We start from the raw sequence: 13,257 nt of genomic DNA, 5'->3' as shown, positions 1-13,257 counted from the left end.
GTACCAAATTCATGAAATTCGATGCACAATTAGAGCAGCAATGACCGAATGAAAAGAGGTGTTTTGGTCCGCATCAAGCTCATTAAATATGCAAAACATCTCAAGTCATGAATATCACTTGGATGAAAGAAGCCACTTTCTTGGGACCTGCAGTCTGACTGTTTGAATTGGAAATATTCTTTGTCCTTATGTCCAAACATAAATTCCAGAATCGCAAAATTAATTTGTACAGCCCATAAGTGACCAACAAGTATATAATGTTTATGTTTGTTTATTTTCCAGGAACATATGACATATAATAACATAACAATAGCCTCAAATGAAACAATAACATTTACACCAACCAATGCCTGGGAATGACCTAAAGGATGTGATTTCTGTATAAAGGCTCTCCTCAAAATTCATACAAACAAAATATACAGCATGTACACAACAAGAGTAAGAAAGAAAGACATTCTATCAGGTATTTTCTCAAAAGTACGATATAACGCCCTATATCAATTTTTTTTTGCAAAGTATGTCTGTCCCGTATTTTTTTATTACCATAAACTTGTAGAACAGTTTGAGAGATCAACATCAAACTTAGGTAATGCATGCATATAGGAGTGATGATAATCTGATTAGTTTTGGAAAATCTCAAGGTCAGAGGTCAAATGTCACATTCTTATACTGAAAATATTCCACTATAATATTTTTTTGAATTTACAAACATGATTCCCAATATACATAATACATATTAAAAACACTTATTTAAAGGCCCAATATTCCATCAGGCTAGCATCATGCATGAAAAATTGATGCAGAGTTTGTTCAACCATGTCTGATTATAAAACCCGTAAGCCCGTATTCCGAAGTCCTTTTTAACTTAGGCCATGGTCTAACTCTGTGTTAAAATTACGGGAAGCCAAAAATTTCAAAAAAAGCATATCTTACTTGCATAGGCGGCGGAAGCGGGGGACGGGGGAATCTTCCACCCCTAAATTTGAGGTGGGGGGACGGCCCCCCCTAAGTTTTTGTCTCGCCTGCAAAGCAGAGCGAGACTATAGGCGCCGCTTTTCCGACGGCGACGGCGGCGTCAACATCAAATCTTAACCTAAGGTTAAGTTTTTGAAATGACATCATAACTTAGAAAGTATATGGACCTAGTTCATGAAACTTGGACATAAGGTTAATCAAGTATTACTGAACATCCTGCCTGAGTTTCAGGTCACATGACCAAGGTCAAAGGACATTTAGGGTCAATGAACTTAGACCATGTTGGGAGAATTATTTTCAAAATCTTAACCGAAGGTTAAGTTTTTGAAATGACATCATAACTTAGAAAGTATATGGACCTAGTTCATGAAACTTAGGCATAAGGTTAATCAAGTATTAGTGAACGTCCTGCTCGAGTTTCAGGTCACGTGACCAAGGTCAAAGGTCATTTAGGGTCAATGAACTTTGGTCAAGTTGGGGGTATTTGTTGAATTACTATCATAACTTTGAAAATTTATGGATCTAGTCCATGAAACTTGGACATAAGGTTAATCAAGTATTAGTGAACATCCTGCCTGAGTTTCAGGTCACATGACCAAGGTCAAAGGTCATTTAGGGTCAATGAACTTTGGCCAAGTTGGGGGTATTTGTTGAATTACCATCATAACTTTGAAAATTTATGGATTTAGTTCATGAAACTTGGACATTAGGTTAATCAAGTACCACTGAATATCCTGTGCGAGTTTCAGGTCACATGACCATGGTCAATGGTCATTTAAGGTCAATGAACTTTGGCCGTGTTGGGGGTATATGTTAAATTACCATCCTAACTCTGAAAGTTTATGGATCTAGTTCATAAAACTTGGACATAAGAGTAATCAAGTATCACTGAACATCCTGTACGAGTTTCAGGTCACATGACCATGGTCAAAGGTCATTAAAGGTCAATGAACTTTGGCCGTGTTGGGGTATTTGTTGAATTACCATCCTAACTCTGAAAGTTTATGGGTCTAGTTCATAAAACTTGGGATATAAGAGTAATCAAGCATCACTGAACATCCCCTGTGAGTTTCAGGTCACAAAACCAAGTCAAAGGTCAGTTAAGGTCAATAAACTTGGGCCATGTTGGGGTAATTGTTGAAGTGCCATCATAACTTTGAAAGTTTATGGATAGAGTGAATGAAATGTGGACATGGGTGTAGTTGACAGTCTTAAGTCTCCGTTCAAATGTAATTTATGGTCAATGAACGTGGTATTATGTCATTATATGAATGATGTTTTTGTGAATGATTATTTTATAGTAGTTTTCAAAGTTAGCACTGCTGCTATATTAAATTGCGTAATGCAGGCGAGACTGCCAGAGGCGTTCCACTTGTTGGTTGATAACCTTTTTTTTTTGCTTGTCAAATTTTTTACCTGTGTCCATCCCAAAATTTCAGGTGGACCCCCCTAAACTTTGGCATCCGCCGCCAATGCTTAATTGGCAGTTTCCTCATGTTTTAATGACAAAGAGAATAATTTCAGTAATCATTCCCCATCAGTTGAACATGATTTGAGTGTCAAATGAGCTTACAAATTTCACTTGTACTGCTAGAGATACCCTGTCACAATTGGCTATCCATAGTTAATTCATGACTTAAGACCAGAGTTTAAATTAAATCCCAGTTCAGAAAAGAGGCCTAAGGCCTATAACACAAAGATTGGCGATTAATTGTTAATTTGAAAGAGCAATTCTGATTGGTTCCTTGTCAGTCTACTGAGCAAAATGCACATGCAACGATGATCTTGATAGGCTGTTTCATTAAGTGAATAATCACTAACCTTCAGGGTTCCAGGGGAACTTATTTTACATTTTTCCAGTCAGGGAAAAATCAGGAAATTTGATTAAAAATTCCTCAAATCAGGGGGAAAATGCCTCAAATGAGGGAAAAAATCAGGGAATTTTGATCAGCCCATAAGTCGAAAGCACGGTAGTCAGTCAGGCTCTGTTATATTTTGTTGCATATCAAAACAACATCCATTGAATGACTGGTTATGGTGGCACTAATTAGTTTTACATTATTGATTTTATACCAAAAATACATGTAATTCACTGCAACAACTTAGAAAACATGCGAAACTGGGATTGGGTTTAAACAATTATCAGGGAATTTTTAAAGGACAAGTCCACCCCAACAAAAAGTTGATTTGAATAAAAAGAGAAAAATCCAACAAGCATAACACTGAAAATTTCATCAAAATCGGATATAAAATAAGAAAGTTATGGCATTTTAAAGTTTTGCTTACTTTCACAGAACAGTTATATGAACATCCTGGTCGATATGCAAATGAGGAGACTGATGACGTCATCCACTCACTATTTCTTTTGTATTATATTCTATGAAATATTCTAGTTTTCTCCTCATTGTCAACTGAAACAACAATCAAATCCTCTATGAACATGTGGAGTTAGCATTGTTTAATACTATATGGTTCAGTCAAGTTGGTCCTTATTGTCAAATCTGTAAAAAATGAAATATTGTATACTTCAAACAATAAAAACAAAAGAAATAGTGAGTGATGGACATCATCGGCTGTCTCATTTGCATGTCACTGGGTTGTGCATATCACTGTTTTGTAAAAAATAAGCGAAACTTTAAAATGTCATAACTTTCTTATTTTACATCCGATTTTGATGAAACTTTCAGCATTATGGTACTTTGATTTTTCTCTATTAATTCAAATCAACTTTTTGTTGGGGTGGACTTGACCTTTAAACTTCATCAGGGGATTTTGTTTTCTTGAAAAGCTGGGAACCCTGACCTTTGTTTTACAGGGCCCAGGTTGTTGAAACTCATCAGGTTGATGATCGCTGGGATGGAATGCTCCTCAATCAATCTTGGAATACATGAGATCAGGATCAGGTTTGTTTTCTGGGGGAAAAAAGCAATGAAAGAAAATACCACCACTTGCGACCAATCACGGACAACAACACAAATAGGAAACTACAGAGGGATCACCCGAGCATTCAGTTTGTTGTAATAAAACAGAACGGTAAAAGAAAGGTGGATCAATAATCTAGTTATGAATGGGCCAAATTCACACCAAGCGGTCCACTGGTGCCTAACTGATGCTTTCCCCCCCAAGTTTAAAAAACTTGGGGGGGGGGGGGAGATCATATGCTTATGCGTGCCCCACTTTGTGGAATAGCCTTCCTGAAGACATAAAAAAAAGTACCACTGTCGAGACTTTTTAAAATCTTCTCAAAACTCTTTTATTTAACTCCTTGCTCTTCATGCGCCTTGAGCACTCCACAGAGTGGATTTGGTGCTTTACAAGTCACATTATTATTATCATTATCATTACCATTATTATTATAATTATTATCATTATCATTATTATTATTATTATTATTATAATCATTATCATTATTACTATTATTATCATTATCATCATCATTATTATCATTATTATTATTGTTGTTGTTGTTATTATTATCATCATTATTATTATCATTATCATCATTATTATCATTATTATCATCATTATCATCATTATCATCATCATTATTATCATTATTATCATTATTATTATTATATTATTGTTGTTGTTGTTATTATCATCATCATTATTATTGTTATGTTTATTTAAACCATCTTCTCAAGCATAGAATGGGCTGAAAATTTCAGGATATAATCTTTGTCATTAGCTTTCATATATCAAAATACCAACTTTGTTACATGCATAAATTGTTATAGGAGCTAGCTTTAAATCTAAATCAGCTGGACAAATGCCAAAAATTAAATTCCAACGGGGGAAACGGTCAATGACAACTACATTTATGTAGTATTTGAATGTCAGATGATACTCGAGTAGAACTCACATTAATATACATGTAAACCATTTACCAATGTAGAGACAGTGATTTTCCGTTTAAAAAAATGGCCTTTTCCGTTTCTGAAAATCTGTAATTCCGTTTCAACTTGATCTAAAAATGGAAATTCCGTTTTGTCACTGAAAATGTACATAACAAACACCTGAATTCCGTTTTGCAAAGTTAAATTCCATGAATTTTTACATGAAGAGTGTAAGAAACAAATGGAATTTCCGTTTTATTTACCGGTAAAACGGAAAATCACTGTCCCTACCAATGCTTCAGACAGGTTTTAAAAGATGTTTTAATTTTAAATGAATACTCACTTCCAAAAACTAGGTTGCACCGCTCAGCTGCAAAGTACAAAGCTGCTAGGAAGGATGCAGTTGCCAATACAAAGATGACAAAGTAGATGCCTTCTAATTCTTGCAGGAAAGGATACACCCATAAGTCTTTCACAAAACCTAGGTAAAGCATCCTGCAAGGAACATCAAATGTTTACAAAATGCAATATTTAGTTATTGTACAACGCCTACTTAGCTTGTTGTACGCAAGCAAATGGGGGGCTGAATGTCATACATTTGTACCCTTGCACAAGTACCGTTCATGATGTTCCGTTGCACGGTCAGGAACAAGGTGACGTCACTATACAAATTTATGATTCAGTGCGTTGTTTTAAATGCACCCAGCTTACTGGCTAAATGCGCATTGCTGCTGCATATCAGATCCGCGTTTGAGGGATTTTGCTTTTCACTTTCTAAATGTTAAATCCTATTTTCATAGATTTACGTTGGGGAAAAATCAATTACTGTTCCTATTTTCGCTAACTTCCGAAGCGTTGTACAACACAAATAGCAAATTCTCTTATTTGTGCAATGGTGCGAGATTTCGCATTTGGTGAAAGAAAGAAATCTCTATTCAACTTGTGCAAAATCTCGCACCAATGCACTCACGCCTATTTGCCATTTGTATATTATTTAATTTCATAGCCTCAAACAAAATTTGGAGTTAAAGAAGAGTATGCAGTCATTGTTCAAACTTACGACCTTAAACAAGAAGACAATTTACTCTCATCCATTTCTTAGTAGAGTTTGGCAAGTGTAAATTCAGTGTTAACAGGCTATGAAAATTGTGTTCACCATTGGAAAAGGTGTCTAATTAAGTACCTGGTCCAATTAGTTCTTGATATTCCCATTTCATACATAAAGCTTGGTATGCAATGTGGTTAATGTCTGATTTTATACAGTGCCTCCCACAAAAAACGAAACCGAGATTCAGCGAATCTACTGTATTTGTGATTAAGTTATGATAAATCTCGGTTTCGTTTTTTGTGGGACGCACTGTATAGTTGTATCGTGTGTTTAAGCCCCTTTCACAATTGGTGGTGCAACTGCTTACAACTGTTGCGATTCTGTGCAACATATATTGTGACCAAATAATCGCAAACGATCATAAGAGCAATTGTGAAAGCCCTTTTAGGGAGTCATATTTTGAACAAACCGGTTTTAGGGGACAATATTTTAATCCCACAATGTTTTTATCAAAGTAACCCACCCCCTCTTCCCCGTTACTGACCCTTCATCAAAATCTTGTGATACTGAGATTACTTACCATAATAAATAAGACAAGCCAACGACAAGTAAGCCAAGCATTCCTGATTTCCTCGAAGGTTGTTTATGCTTCAACAAGTATGCCTCAAGCAGCATAATGAAAACTATATAGGTGTGCTGCATGATACAAACAAAGGGTATCATCAAAATACACATGCCAATTTCATTTGCATAACCATACATAATCATAAATTATCATTAACGCACTACATACGATGTCCAAGCCACAATGCAAGGATGCACAGGATTTATATGGCAATTTTGTGACATCACAGAATTAAAAACTTCAAACTAGATAACTAAGAGAAGTATCTGTCAAAAATCTTCAGTAAAAAAAAATGCTGTCCATTTCAAACAAGACAAATTGCAATTTTAGAACCGAGAGTCTATTGCTAATGAAATGTGATCTCCATGTAGCAGCTCTGGAACAAATAATTTGAACTACAACAGATCCTTCAAATCCAAACATATGGTAGGAGACCTTCCTCTTATTGACACGTCAAAACTTTAGAGCCACATCTGAATTGAACTTTATCATGAAATGAAACAGTTGATACCTACATTCTACCTAAACTACATGGGCATCTTGATATTTGGATTCAATGACATTTGCTCCGGCAACGATTGCTATGCTATAAATTCCACACACGAATTGGATGACCAATTTCAACCCTGGATTTAACACTATAATACCCTACCCTAAACCCCAAACATAACATGGAACCCTATTGCAACCCTAACCCTATAACTTAGATGGAATAAAGCCGGGGGCAATAGTTGCAGGGACAAATGTCGTATCACTGTTATTTGTTGCCCCAACCGAATGAAATGGCCTACTATTAAGTCTTTCATTATCATAATTAATCATTTCGGAAGCGACACCTGCGGGTTATGGTTATTGAGTTAACCTTTTCCATACCAAGGCAGCCTCTCCAATTCTCATCCAGGGGCCCGTAAAACACAAAACTTAGCAATGATCTTAGAACATTTTTTCTACGATTGATTGCATTGAATAGAATGTACAATCGATCGTGAAAATCGAGCGTACGATCAATCGCTAACCTTTGTGTTACGGGGACCCAGGTTCTATTTTCTTGATCATGCAACACGACAATGTCATTGTTCTTAACACTGAATTGTTTGTAAGTTCTCTGTATTCTCTATGTATTGGAAATCCCAAATAAAAATGTAAAAATTAAAATTAGCGATTAGTACATACCATACAGTGACTAAGCCACATAGGATACACATCTTGGATCCGTACAGGGTAGATCAACTCTCTATCTATAGCGTAGATACCCCAGTACATCAATCCAACTAGCTGAACAGGAGAAACATGACAGAGACAAACTAAGGAGGTCAAATGATTTCGGAAATGGTGTACATTGGAAAATCCAAAGGACGTAACACTATCTTGACCAGTTTGGCATAGGTCTCAGGGTATTAATCAGTATTCACCTGCAGGTAATGATTCTGAGAACTATGGAAGAATACAACCAGAACTGACCAGGGGCCCGTTTCTCAACACATGGACAAGTTAGTCATATCTTTATCCACCAACCACGGAGTTAGTTCCAATCTTTCTAAACCTGTTTCTCGAAAGGCTTCCTAACTAGAATACCTTGATATCGATACTATCGGTAAAAAGAGCAGACGAGACGTAGCCTTAGTCACAAAACAGCATAATTTTCAAAAAGAAAAATTATGACAAAATTGCAAATATTGTGATGAATTGGGAAATAAATCTTTTCAAAATAATAACACAGGTGAATTAAGTATCATACATACTTAGACCATGACGACTGGAGCATTCAATTGCAGAGAAAATTAAATTATGAATAATTCATTGCATGACAAAAAAATCACTTGTGGACGTTGAGATGGGTACCCCCGGGATATCCAATTTTAATAGTTTACGAAAGTAAACCATTACGGTTTTCTTTGTAAAATGATGATAATTATACGTTTTTTTACGATTCCAAACGTCATCAAAATACAGTTTAACGAAACGTTTTTAATCATTGTTACCGAAACATACGATATTTGACAATTTATATGCATAAATTAGAGATAGAACTTATTCAACTGTTAATAGGGGTTTGAAAACAACAAATACGAGTTCAGTTATGGATGGCCTGACGTGGTACAATCTTTATCAATTAAATCATTTTACTATTTCAAAATGAATGGTTTTGTGGCGTTTTACCAACAGTTTTTATAGTTTCTTTGTATTACAATTATCATTGAATGCATTAACCCACTTGTTTTGTGATGTAATTTCAACCTCTATGATTGATTACGTAAGATTATAATTTTAAAATTTCTAGGCACTTTTGCATGTCATAGTCTATCCACGTGATGCCACTACGTCATTAAGAAAGAAGTTATGACAGGTTCGGAGGTGTCATAAATATTTAGTGAGGTTGTTGTACCCGATCTTGGTAAAGAGGGCTTCGTGAAACGGTTAGCGGACAAGTAGCTCACTATCTCCGATTTAGTCAAGAAGTTAGACTTATGACGGTGTTGAGAAACGGGCCCCTGGGTCCCATCTTACAAAGAGTTGCAATCGATCCGATCAACCACAACTATGGAAAGCCAGCAACGTCAAGATCTAAAATACATGTTTGTTCAAAATATTTTCTAACTATGATGTATAATCATGCATTGATTGTTTTCTTGAAAATTTACTGTGCTTTTCTTTGTTTACAAAGGACATTGTGTAAATTTTCTAAAGAAAAAATTATGGCATTGATGGATTTCCATAGAGTTACGATTGATTGGATCAATCATAACTCTTTGTAAGATGGGGCCCAGTATTACTGTCAACTGGTGAACTAGTATATTTATTGAGTTTTTATCCTCCAAAAATGAAAATATTTGGATTGTCTATTGATTTATTTAATTATTTTGTTACAATAAAGACATTTTATATACTGTATGAATATGATTTCATAAAAGTCACATGGCATCAGCAGCATAATTATTCCAGATTTATGACAGCAAGTATGGAACTGTTTTCACACAATAGTGCTATAACTTTAAAAATTCAATAACTTTATCTGATTTTAATGAAATATTCAGTGTTTTCTTTGGTGAATTTTACCCCCAATTATTCATTTTCAGCCTGGAGTACCCCTGTGTTAAAGGAAAAGAGTGGTACCGGTATCGTATTATTGTGATCGCTGCCCTTTGCTCCCTTATACTTACCAATGTTATTGGAAATGCTACAGAGCAGTAAAACCAATCTCTTAGGCCAAGAAAAGTCTGCCCTATTCTAGTTCTGCTACCTGATGTAAGGATCAGGTCCGTCACGCAGCATACAAAGAAATACAGTATCTGGAAAAGCTGAAATAAGACATGGAAAAGTGGACTACCAGTTAATCAAATTTGTATAAAAAGCAAACATATTGTGAAGAAGTAAATTGCAATTTTCATCAAAAGAAAGCATTAATTAGCCAGTCTCTAAATTAACCAGGTTGGATGATGGGGGTGTCGTGGTCTAGTGGTTACAACTCTCGTCTTTCAATCGGAGGGATGTGGGTTCAAATCCCAACCATGGCATGTTTTCCTTCAGCAAGAAATTTACCCACATTGTGCTGCACTCAACCCAAGTGAGGTGAATGGGTACCCGGCAGGATTAATTCCTTGATTGCACTAAGCGCCTTGAGCAGCTGGAGCTAAAGCCATGGTAATATATAGTGTGCCATTGAATATGCAACTAGATAATTGACGCATCATATATGCTCTATTTTATTATTGTACTACAACAAATAAAATAAGTAGTTCCGTGTCACTAATTACTCAAAATTCCAAACTAAATGAAATCATTCACCACAACTCATGACCTCATAATGAAATAATGACTGATAGGCCTACGTTTTGACAATCACATCTGAAAAGGGATATTTTGAGAACTTTATTTATGGAATAGGCTACACGAAGACAATAGGAACTTGGCATATGAAGTAATGCGACCGTGCAGCATGGGCTGAAAATTTTAACCATAAAATTGACATTTTACAGAGCACTTGAAAAATCAATTTGTAAAAGAAGAAAATAATGAAAGCTCGATGTCCGAGCTGAAATATATTTTGTACATTGACATTGACATAAACTCGACTGCAGACACAACTGTATTTTTCCAGTAGATGCGGTATAAAGGTATAAAAAACTTGATATTTCAAATTCAAGCTCCATAGCTGGAGCTAAAGCCATGGTAATATATAGTGTGCCATTGAATATGCAACTAGATAATTGACGCATCATATATGCTCTATTTTATTATTGTACTACAACAAATAAAATAAGTAGTTCCGTGTCACTAATTACTCAAAATTCCAAACTAAATGAAATCATTCACCACAACTCATGACCTCATAATGAAATAATGGCTGATAGGCCTACAGTTTGACAATCACATCTAAAAAGGGATATTTTGAGAACTTTATTTATGGAATAGGCTACACGAAGACAATAGGAACTTGGCATATGAAGTAATGCGACCGTGCAGCGTGGGCTGAAAATTTTAACCATAAAACGGACATTTTACAGAGCACTTGAAAAATCAATTTGTAAAAAAAAGAAAATAATGAAAGCTCGATGTCCGAGCTGAAATATATTTTGTATATTGACTTAAAAACTTGATATTTCAAGCTCCATATCAGCCTATATTGAGCAAGATATGAATCTCATCGAACAGGCAATGCGAGCGCAAAGTGCCAGCGAAAATATTACATACTAAAATGAAAGATTTTGTTTTTTAAGCCTTCCCCTCAAATTATATTCAGTTGTCTTCCTATTATTTTCTTCTATTTTCCACTTGTTCACTGCAACCATCCTGCCTGTGGGGAATCTACAGGTTGGACTATGGCATGCCAATGCTGTACAGAGCACACACTTTAAAAAATGATTAAAATATCACTTTTGTGACCAAAATTACTAATTTCCATACAGTTGCAATCTATTTTTCATTTGTAACTTGGGAATAATTTTTGTATTCACTAGAGCGCTCAAAAACTTGAATTTTGGGCATATTTTTGTGTACGCCCTCTATTGGTGGAAAATAATATGGCAAGAAAATTTTCATTTTTTATCTCTATTTTTAATTAAGAAAAAAATAATTTAAAGAATCAAATTTACTAAAGGGCCAAGTTGTATGACGAATAGGTGTAATGAAAACTGTCAGTGTAAAAAAATCAAGCATTTGTCCTAAAGAAACGGAGAAAATAAGCCAAACATTGCCATCCTTATTTTGCCACACATGGAGATATAACTGAGAACAAGGTTATATCATAACCTTGTTCATTGAATGAGTGCTATTTTCTAAGTTCTAATATAAAAATTTCTTCTTTTTTCTTCCTTCTTTCTCCCCCCTTTTTTTCTGTGCCAATTTTTTTCAGGGGAGCACCTGGGCCCTGGGGGAGCACACCAAATCCAAGGAGGCACGTGCCCCCCCCCCCCCCCCCCCCCGTAGCTACGCCACTAGTGTGTGGTCGATGGTCGAGCTTGATGACATTCTTTTCCACAATAAATCAAATGGCCCGACATGGAAAAGCATGGGTGGGAACAGGTAAACTTACCGTACACCAGACAGTAAGAAACTTGAGATCTCCCCCAAACGAGTTATGATGTGGGAGTTTCAAATCAACTTCCATCTTGTAATATGCGTAGACGTAGCAGTAATACGCAAAAGCCACAAAATGGAAAATTGTTGCAAGAACTTGAGAGCTCATTATTGCCTTTTAATAATAATAACAACTCGGTAAAATAAGATTAGAGGAAGGTGCACTCTAAATTAACGTAGAGGGCCATTTGTCCCCGTTGATCTGGGCTAGGACGTCTGCTGCAAGCACAGACCCTGTGACTTTGATCAACAAGTGTGCTGTCTCCATACAGGGACCTGAGAAGCGGGGGTGCTGGGGGTGCTGAAGCACCCCCAGAAATTATCCTGGGGGTGCTGCGTGTATTATTTTCCATAGGCAGCACCCCCACGAAATCAGGTTCCCCCTGTATTTTTTTTTATATGTTATAATGTACATAATTATCACATCAGACAATCGCAAATCATTTACATAGTCTTTCACATATTCCAATAACATCCCTCCTATATAACGCGACTCAATCAAGCTCCAGCGGGGCAGCACTCCGATACAGACGTAGTCGCGCGCAATACGTGATACAAACTGGGGTGGTTGGACTTGAAACTTCCAGGTTTTATGTCGAATCAATTTAGTGAGCGCGCGCCCGACCGCCCGTGTATTGTATACAAAAATTACAAGTAATAGAAATCAAATTTCACAGTCTTTTTCGCCCTGTCCCATGGCCCTACGGGCTGGGAATCGGGGGTGTTCGGGGTGAAGCACCCCCAAAATTTGGGGGTGCTGCGTGTGTTATTTTCCATATATATAGGCAGCGCATCTCCTAGAAATCTAGTGGTAGGTATGATAAATGACAGATATGTAATGAAAATGAACGACGTTTTGTAGACCCCCCCCCCTTCAGAATTTTCCGACACATTACTTGAAATAGTGTTTAAATTCACCCTCTTTCAGATCGGAATATCAAATGTTTTCTGCTCGCGCTTCGCGCTCGCATTATTTATTTTTATCATAAAAAATGTATTTAGAATGCCCAGATACTATAGGTCTAACTCTAAACACGCGCATGCATGTTTTATTCAGATACGCAGCTTGATTGGGGGGGGGGTGTACTCCGGGCTGAAAATATTTATATCAAATACATTTTATCAAAATAAATAAATTTTATCAAAATCTGATAACGATTACTTAAGTTATTTAATTCTAAAGTTTAGCAATATTT

At 36.1% G+C, this 13,257-nt stretch overlaps 1 protein-coding gene across 1 annotated transcript; it reads right to left on the bottom strand.

Annotated features, from left to right (window-relative positions):
* Positions 1-278: 278 nt before the first annotated feature.
* Positions 279-12,249, bottom strand: LOC129284155 (androgen-induced gene 1 protein-like). Its single transcript, XM_064102325.1, has 6 exons — positions 12,018-12,249; positions 9,646-9,783; positions 7,658-7,759; positions 6,440-6,555; positions 5,155-5,306; positions 279-3,887 (listed from the first exon to the last, which is right to left on the bottom strand). Exons 1-6 carry the CDS (start codon positions 12,168-12,170, stop codon positions 3,844-3,846), a joined length of 705 nt encoding a protein of 234 aa, XP_063958395.1. The 5' UTR covers positions 12,171-12,249; the 3' UTR covers positions 279-3,843.
* Positions 12,250-13,257: the final 1,008 nt, after the last annotated feature.

The sequence above is a fragment of the Lytechinus pictus genome, chromosome 1, assembly GCF_037042905.1.
Source record: "Lytechinus pictus isolate F3 Inbred chromosome 1, Lp3.0, whole genome shotgun sequence".
Classification (NCBI taxonomy): Eukaryota; Metazoa; Echinodermata; class Echinoidea; order Temnopleuroida; family Toxopneustidae; genus Lytechinus; species Lytechinus pictus.
Note: the sequence above shows the minus strand (reverse complement) of the source record. Positions and strands in the feature narration are given on the sequence as shown.

Coding starts and splice junctions, on each gene's coding strand:
- LOC129284155 (XM_064102325.1), bottom strand. CDS start 12,170: ATGAGCTCTCAAGTTCTTGCAACAATTTTCCATTTTGTGGCTTTTGCG. Junction 7,760..9,645: donor TAGCATTTCCAATAACATTG/GTAAGTATAAGG, acceptor TCTCCTGTTCAG/CTAGTTGGATTGATGTACTG. Junction 6,556..7,657: donor TGTGGCTTAGTCACTGTATG/GTATGTACTAAT, acceptor TGTATCATGCAG/CACACCTATATAGTTTTCAT.